This window comes from Myotis lucifugus, unplaced genomic scaffold (genome assembly GCF_000147115.1).
Source record: "Myotis lucifugus unplaced genomic scaffold, Myoluc2.0 scaffold_10, whole genome shotgun sequence".
NCBI lineage: Eukaryota > Metazoa > Chordata > Mammalia > Chiroptera > Vespertilionidae > Myotis > Myotis lucifugus.
The window spans coordinates 10,857,479-10,866,870 of NW_005871058.1; the positions used below are offsets into that span (position 1 = coordinate 10,857,479).

At 43.0% G+C, this 9,392-nt stretch overlaps 1 protein-coding gene across 1 annotated transcript; it reads right to left on the reverse strand.

Annotated features, from left to right (window-relative positions):
* LOC102440242 (taste receptor type 2 member 19-like) lies at positions 1 to 997 on the reverse strand. Its single transcript, XM_014451754.1, is given in 2 exon segments — positions 1 to 90; positions 92 to 997. Coding segments are annotated over 2 exon segments (996 nt in total).
* Positions 998 to 9,392: the final 8,395 nt, after the last annotated feature.

Genomic DNA, 9,392 nt, shown 5'->3' on the forward strand with positions numbered 1-9,392 from the left:
TTAAGAAATGTAGTAGGAAGTACAAAACCTTGCAAACTTCATCAGTTTATTTTCTTGCAGAAGGCACAAGGTGCCCCATTTATTTCCTTTCCTTCAGCCAGCACCTCAACTGCCTCAGAAGTGACAGAAAGGCCTGTCTCAGCTTCTTATTTCCCCAAATCAGGATAAATGAGTGGCTCGATGGATACAGGATTCCAAAAACTTGGCAAACGAAGGGAACTAAATTGTTCTGCGTAATAGTAAAATTCCAAAATGAGATGATTTGAGCGAAGAAGTAAATGACAAATAGCAAGAGAAAGGAGATCACAGTTTGCATGGCTCGTATGTGGACCTCGGTGCTGGGATCTTGGGATCCTTTGCCACTGACCTGCACCTTCTTCAGATGTTTCCACATGGAAAAGATTAGCAGCAGAACAGCTGTCAGGGACATAGCGAAGGGTATGAAGTGTACAAGCACGAATATAATCCCACTTGAAAGGTGTGCGATGTCCCTCAATGTGCTCTCCCAGGTGATGTTTCCTTTATCTTCATTCATCTGCATTTTTTCTTCTGTGCTTACCACTGCAAGATGAAAAACCAAGAAGACCGAAGTCCCCCACAGTATCATGATAACCACTCTTTCAGCTCTCCATTTTAGGTGAAGAAATAAAAGGCTGGAGAAATTGGCTATCTTGAGCAAATAAAGTATGCTGAGGCTAGTAGCAAGCCAGAGACTAAAATGGTTGCTTGCTACCCATGCAATATGAACAATAGTTCTTACTTCTAAACTATAGATTGCTGGATGCAACATAGTTCCATACCAATTGAATACTATTATCCAGAGCAAACAAATTCTAGAGACAGCCAGAGCAGTGAGAATTCGATCAGCACAGGAGATCTTGTGTTTCTTGATCCAGTCAATGCAGTTCACCAGTGCTATGAAGCCATTGGCAAAACTTCCTAGAACATATTGAGCTATTATAAGGATGGAAAGAATGCTCAGTAATAAGTGTTTCATGTCTAAAAAAAAAAAAAAAAAAAGCCAAGTATGATATTATCAGTCGTGAATCCTTTACTATTCTGACCTTAAGTTCTATTTGCAGCTGAACTTGAATGTGTATAAAATTCTTCTTTCTTTTAAATTCTATGACCAATGCCAAGCAGGAAAGTACCAGGGTGTGCTAATGCAAGAGTTCAACACTTTCTTTATAAAAACATTATTACCCAAACAACTCAAATCAACTCCTATTCAAATAATGTCCTTGCTGTAGGCTGGAATATATCATAACTGATGTTGTTGTAAAAGCTAAATTCTCATTTGCTAGCATGCAAATATAGACATATTCTCTTTCATTGATTTGCAATTTTCTTTGTTTAACCTCTCCATACTTTGTATTCATCAACTTTGTCATTAGTAAACCATACAAGCCCAATACATTGACTATACAGTAAAAGCTATATTGTTCAATAAAGCTTGGTCATAGATTTGATGGTTGAAATGTTCAGAGAGGGCCGGGGTCACGCATCTATGACATGAGGCTGTAATGTATCAAAAAGCTTTTATTTCAGGTGCCTGGGTGCAGAGGGACTGAGTGTGACAACAAGGAGTCAGCAGAGAGTGCAGGGAGACAGAAGATTTTTATCAGCTACTAGAGGCCCAGTATACTAAATTTGTGCAGGGGGTGGGGGGTGTCCCTCAGCCTGGCCTGCACCCCCTTGGTAGATGTCCGACTTCCCACTCACAATCCAAGGCTGCTAGCTCCTACCTGCTCGCCTGCCTGCCTGCTTGATTGCCCACCAACTGCTCCACTGCCAGCTGATTGACGCCTAACTGCTCCCCTGCTGGCCTGATTGCCCCCAACTGTCCTCCCCTGCCAGCCATCTTGTGGTGGCCATCTTGTGATGACCACCATCTTGTGGGAGCCATCTTGTGATGACATTGAGCGCAAGAGCCACCTAGGCTTTTATTAGTATAGATTGCTGGCTGCAAGCAGTTCAGCTGATTTAAGGGTCCAGTCCTTCATTCCTCCCACCACCAGGTGTCTTCTGGTTATCTGAGCTATGCATTGTTCAAGGCTGCAAGCTTTTTGCAAGATATCTGCTAAGGACGATGAGTTTTTCTCTGCCCCATTTTATTCTCTTTAACCCTTTCAGTCACCATTATTACTGATATGTTAAATTTTTTATTGAATGTATTAGGATGACATTGGTTAATAAAATTGTATAGGTTTTAGAGAACCAAAATGGTGGCATAGGTCAATGCCAATACTCGCCGCCTCTCACAACCACATCAAAATTATAACAAAAGTACCAAACAACCATCATTCAGAACTGCCTGAAATCTGACTTAATGGAAGTCCTACAACTAGAGAAGTAAGGAAGAAAGTACATTGAGACTGGTAGGAGGATAGGAGGTGCAGAACAGGGCTGATCTGACCCCAATGTGTGGCATGCTTTGAATCTGGAGGGTATCTCCACTGGGGAGGCCTCTCATGAGAAGCAAGGGGTCCCAGCTGCACACCAGACACCCAACCCAGGGTTCCAGAGCTGGGAAGAGAAGTCCCTATAACTTTGGGCTGTAAAAATCAGCAGGGATTGTGGCTGAGTGATACAAAGGCTGCTGGAGACCCCAGCAGTTCCTCTTAAAGGGGCCATGCATGGGTTTACTCAGTCTCTAGTGCTCAGGCAATGGCTTGGAGGGGACCCAGAGGCATGCTGGGAGGAATTGAATTGTCTGGCATCAGAGCAAGAACTTGGGGGCAGCTTTCTCCTAAATACTGGTGCTCGCAGAGGTCATTGTTCCCAGGCAGAGACCTCCCCAGTTACAGAGCTGACTGGCAGCTATATCTGTGTTTTCATCAGCCTGGCTCATACTGTTTGCTCCACCCTGGTGATTCCCTGAGACCCCGCCCCACCCAAGTTGTTTGCAGCAGCTTTTCTATATGAATGGCCTGTCCTGGCTCAGGCTTCAGACATGCCGAAAATCTCTCAAACAAGCAGCTGCTGGCATCAGTGTACCCCATACCTATCAATAAGAGTCCCAAGACACAGCACTAGCACCAGCCTGCCTTGGTGCACTTACAAGCCCAATACAAGTGGCAGTCATCTGCAGATATCTCTGTAACTCCTGCCAGTGGCCCGAGACAGTGGCTGGCTTTGCATCTCCCCGGAGGCCTCAGAGCCAGTGCAATTGGGAGACAGCTTCAGACCATACCAGATCACAACTCTTCACACCCACAAGTGACACACTCAAGGGGCAGACTTGGTGAGCACAAAAGCCCCACTAAAGCAAGCCCTGCTCCATAGTAGTGTCTCCTGCACAGCAGCTCTTCCACTGTAGTTGAAGCTGGTCCTCACAGCCAATTGGCCTGGGGGTCAATTCTTCCCAGTTACACAAACAACAATGAAGGCTCAACTACAACAAGACTGTGCACACAGCCCACACAGGGGGTGCACCTAGAGTGCCCAGCTCAGGTGACTTGGGAGGCTAAGCCACTGGTCCCTGCAGGACACTTACTACACAAGGTCGCTCTACTAATTCCAGGAGATATAGTGGCTCCACCTAATACATAGAAACATATACAGGAAGCAGCCAAAATGCAGAGACAAAGAAACATGTCACAAATAAAAGAACAGAAGAAATCTCCAGAAAAAGACCTAAATGAAATGGAAGCACGCAAACTACTAGAAACAGAGTTCAAACCAATGGTTATAAGGATGCTCAAGGATCTTAATGAGAGCTTCAAGGGACTTAGTGAGAATTTCAAGGATCTTAGTGAGAATTTCAAAGACATAAAAAAGGACCAGTCAGAAATGAAGGATAATAATTTACAAAGAATCAACAGTAGAGGATTCCAAGAACCAAATCAACAATTTGGAATATAAGAAAGAAAACAAAAAAAAAAAAAAAAAAACTAAACTAAAAATCCAGAAGAGCAAAAAGATAGTGTAAGGAACCTCTGGGACAACTTCAAACATACCAACATTGCCGAAACCGGTTTGGCTCAGTGGATAGAGCGTCGGCCTGCGGACTGAAAGGTCCCAGGTTCGATTCCGGTCAAGGGCATGTACCTGGGTTGCGGGCACATCCCCAGTAGGAGATGTGCAGAAGGCAGCTGGTCGATGTTTCTCTCTCATCGATGTTTCTAACTCTCTATCTCTTTCCCTTCCTCTCTGTAAAAAATCAATAAAATATATTTAAAAAAAAAAACATACCAACATTCGCATTATGGGAGTGCCAGAAGGAGAAGAGATAGAGAAAGATATTGAAAACCTATTTGAAGAAAGAATGATGGAAAACTTTCCCTACCTGGTTAAAGAAATAGAGTTACAAGTCCAGGAAGCACAGAGAGTCACAAACAAGAGGAATCCAATGAGGCCCACACCAAGACACATCATAATTAAAATGCCAAAGGTTAAAGACAAAGAGAGAATCTTAAAAGCAGAAAGAGAAGAGCAGTTACCTACAAGTGAGTGCCCATATGACTGTCAGATGATTTCTCACCAGGAACTTTGCAGACCAGAAGGGAGTGGCAAGAAATACTTAAAGTGATGAATAGCAAGGACCTGCCAGCAAGATTACTCTACCCAGCAAAGCTATCATTTAGAATTGAAGGTCAGATAAAGAGCTTCACAGACAAGAAAAAGCTAAAGGAGTTCATCATCACCAAACTAGTATTACATGAAATGTTAAAGGGTATTCTTTAAGAAGAGGAAGAGAAAGAGGAAGAAGGAGAAGAAGGAGAGGAGAAGGAGAAGGAGAAGGAGGGGGAGGAGGAGGAGAAGGAGAAAGAGAAGGAGAAGGAGAGGGAGAAGGAGAGATAAAAATGTGAACAATTAAATGGCAATACATATCTATCAATAATTAAATCTAAAAATCAAAATAAACAAGCAACAAATCTAATGAACAAAATAAATTGATGAATAAAATAGAATCAGAGGCACAGAAACATGGAACAGACTGACAAATCTCTGAGGGAAGGGAAGAAGGGTGTGGGAAGAAATTAACCAAAGATCTTATATGCACATATGCATTACCTATGGACACAGATAATGGGGTGGTGAAGGCCTGGGATGGGTCTGGAACCAGGTAGAGGGGGGCAATGGGGGATAAACAGGGAACATCTGTAATATTCTCAAACAATAAAGATTTTTAAAAATAAAAACATATAGATAAGCTGAAAGATTTACACACTGGTTGGGCTAAACATGTTCTTACTATGGCTTACCCTTCTATATCAAGGACATTAAGTAACTCACACTGAAAATTTTTGGGTAATTAAAAACATGACAATAGAGAAAGGTAGAAATATCTGGATTCTGGAATAATGGGTAATTTATTTCTGTTCTCTCTACCTCTCTCTATTCAACTCTATATCTATGTATGTATGTACATATCTATCTATCTATCTATCTATCTGTCTATTTATCTATCAACTGTGCTTGGGCTGCTATGACAAAAATACCACAGACTGGGTAGCTTATACATAGCATAAGTTTCTATCTCACAGTTTTGGAGGAAGGGAAGTCCAAGATCAAGGTGCCAGCATGGTTGGATGAGGGTCCTCTTCTCGGTTTTAGATTTTTCATTGTATTCTCAAATAGTGGAAGGAGCACTACGGGAATCTCTTTTAATTAAAAGAAAAAAGAGCACTAATCCACCTGGCTAGGGTGGCTCAGTTGGTTGAGCATCATCCCATTCACAGAAAGGTCGCTGGTTCAATTCCCAGTTGTGGCACATACCTGCATTGCTGGCTTGGTCCCCAATGGGAGGTGTGCGGGAGGCAGCGATTGATGTTTCACTCTCACACATCGATATTTCTCTCTCTCTCTCCCTTTTTGTCTCACTCTAAAATCAATAAAAACATATTTTAAAATTTTTTACAGGTCTCAAGTGTACAATTCTATAATACATTATCTGTACATTATATTGTGTGTTCACCATCCAAAGTCAAGTCTCTTTTCATCACCATTTATCCTCCCCTTTTGGAATTTTGTTTTTAGCATTAGATTTATGTTGAAACAATCTAATCTTTGTCTATTAAAACATCAAGTTTTTCTTGAGTACCCAAGGAAGGCCAATACTCACTAAGGGCTGGTTGCTGATCACTAACATTTAAGTATAATTTTATTGTTAATAAACTCATAAGCATACAAACATATGCGCGCGCGCACACACACATGCGCGCGCGCAAAAGTAATTTTTGTCCCATTGTTTTCAAAATAGAAAAATGAGTCTCAGTGAAGTCATCTAGATTTAAATCCATCTTTTATTTCAGTTCCATCTTTTATTTCAGTTAGGCTTTTCAGCCCATTATCAATAGATGTCAAACATCTCTCATGCTATGGCTTTGATAAAGTTTTTCATTTGAGTCTATGTAATATTTAAATATTCACAAATGTTACAAATATTCCTTGGAAACATCATCAAAAGAGCATGTAGTTTCCTTTGGAAAGTGTAGATTTCTCTGTATATGAAAATTCAGTTTGACTTTCTCTGTTTAATTCATTCTGACTGCTTAATATTTTAAGATTAATAAATGATCAAATCAGTCCCTAACCTTCTATTTTGTTGTTTCAGTTTTTATATTATAATTGTTTTCATAGGATGATCCTAGAGCTTGACTGTCATTAAAAAATAATAATAGAGAAGAACCAAGATGGCGGCATAGGTTAATGCAGGTGTTTGCTGCCTCGAACAACCACTTCAAAAATACAACTAAAAGACAGAACGGAAATCATCCAGAACCACAGGAAGGCTGGCTGAGTGGAAGTTCTACAACTAGGAGGAAAGAGGAAACCATACCCAGACTCAAAGGAGGCACAGTGCTGAAGTGAAATACTAAGGTTCGGAGTGCATGTGGAGCGGGCCGGCAGCGGAGGGCACGGTTGTTGTTTTCAATCAGAAGGGAGTTTCAGACTCTGAGCTCCAGATCCGGGCGAGAGTCTCTAGGGACCCAGACTCAAACGGGAGGAGCGGAAACACAGCTTTCTCTCCGGGGTTTGCAGTGGTTGCAGAGCCGCTGGGGAGGGAACTGAGAGCAGCCGTAACTGCTCACTCCGCTCACCCTGTAGATCCCCTGGGACCCGCCCCGCCCAAGCCCTGCACAGAAGCATTTGCTGGATAGCCTCAGGCAAAGGCTAGATTAGCACCGCCCTAGAGATCCAGCACAGAACTCTCCCACTGCAGACACAGCTGACTCTCATAGCCAGTTAGCCTGGAGGTCAATTTACACCCAGTATTGCCGACAACAATCAAGGTTTAACTACAACAAGACTGCCCACAAAGACCACAAGGGGGTGCACCAAGAAAGCATGAAAAAATCGGAGACAAAGAAACATGACAGAAATGGAGGATATAGAGCTAAAAAACGCACTTTTAAGATCTCTCATTAATCTTCTAGAAACTGCTGATAAACTTGATGAGAGCCTCAAGAAATCTAATGAGACCCTCGATGTTGTGATAAAGAACCAACTAGAAATTAAGCATACACTGACTGAAATAAAGAATGTTATACAGACACCCAACAGCAGACCAGAGGGTTGCAAGGATCAAGTCAAAGATTTGAAATGCGAAGAAGCAAAAAACACCCAACTGGAAAAGTAAAATGAAAAAAGAATCCAAAAATACGTAGATAGTGTAAGGAGCCTCTGGGACAGTTTCAAGCGTACCAACATCAGAATAATAGGGGTGCCAGAAGATGAGAGAGAGCAAGATATTGAAAACCTATTTGAAGAAATAATGGCAGAAAACTTCCCCCACATGGTGAAAGAAATGGACATACAGGTCCAAGAAGCGCAGAGAACCCCAAACAAAAGGAATCCAAAGAGGACCACACCAAGACACATCATAATTAAAATGCCAAGAGCAAAAGACAAAGAGAGAACCTTAAAAGCAGCAAGAGAAAGAAAGTCAATTACCTACAAGGGAATACCCATACGACTGTCAGCTGATTTCTCAACAGAAACTTTGCAGGCCAGAAGGGAATGGCAAGAAATATTCAAAGTGATGAATAGCAAGAACCTACAACCAAGATTACTTTATCCAGCAAAGCTATCATTCAGAATTGAAGGTCAGATAAAGAGCTTCACAGATAAGGAAAAGCTAAAGGAGTTCATCACCACTAAACCAGTATTAGACGAAATGCTGAAAGGTATCCTTTAAGAAGAGGAGAAGAAGAAGAAAAAGGTAAAGATACAAATTATGAACAACAAACATGCATCTATCAACAAGTGAATCTAAGAATCAAGTGAATAAATAATCTGATGTACAGAATGAGCTGGTGATTATAACAGAATCAGGGACATAGAAAGGGAATGGACTGACTATTCTTGGGGGGGAAAGGGGAGTGGGAGATGCGGGAAGAGACTGGACAAAAATCGTGCACCTATGGATGAGGTCAGTGGGTGGGGAGTGAGGGGGGAGAGTGGGATGGGAAATGAGAGGAGGGGAGTTATGGGGGGGGGAAAGAGGAACAAATGTAATAATCTGAACAATAAAGATTTAATTAAAAAAATAATAATAAATCTACACTAATAAAAGAGAAACATGGTAATTAGCGTATGATCACTACCCTTTTCATTGGCTAATCAGTGAGTATATGCAAATTAACTGTCAGCCAAGATGGTGGCCTGCAGCCAGGCACTGAAGGGAGCGGTGAGGTTTGCTTGCTTCAGTGACTGCGGACTCTAACGTTCCCCGCCTGCCGCTGCCGGCCTCTCAGTTGCAACTCTAAGCAACTATGTACTATGTTGCAAATAAGAAGCTAAACAAAACTCCAGAAACCGGCTTTCATTCAGCCGGGCTTTAGCAACATTGTATCGATGTTTTCAGAGGCGAGGCCTCAGAGCTAAAGCTGGCCCAGAATAAAAAAAAAAGAAAGAAAAGAAAACAAGGAGCGGTTGGAAGCTTCAGTCACTTGCTTTTGGAAAACAGCCCTCAGCCCCTCACCCAGACTGGCCAGGAACCCCAGGGGGGACCCCCACCCTGATCCAGGACACCCTTCAGGGCAAACCAGCTGGCTCCCACCCATGCACCAGGCCTCTATTCTATATAGTAAAAGGGTAATATGCCTCCCAGCACCGGGATCAGCGTGACAGGGGGCAGCGCCCAAACCCCCTGATCACCTTGCGGCTCTGTGTGTGACAGGGGGGAGTGCCCCAATCCCCTGATTGCCCTGCAGCTCTGTGTGTGACAGGGGCCAGGGCCACAACCTTCCTATCTGCCCTGCTCTGTGTGTGACAGGGGGGAGCTCCCCAAACCCCTGATTGCCCTGTGGCCCTGTGTGTGACAGGGTGCGGCGCCCCAACCCCCTCATCGGCCCTGCTCTGTGGGTGATAGAGGGTGGCGCCCCAACCCCCCTCCACGGAACACATTGCTCTGTGTGTGACAGGGTAGAGCCATAACCTCCCCA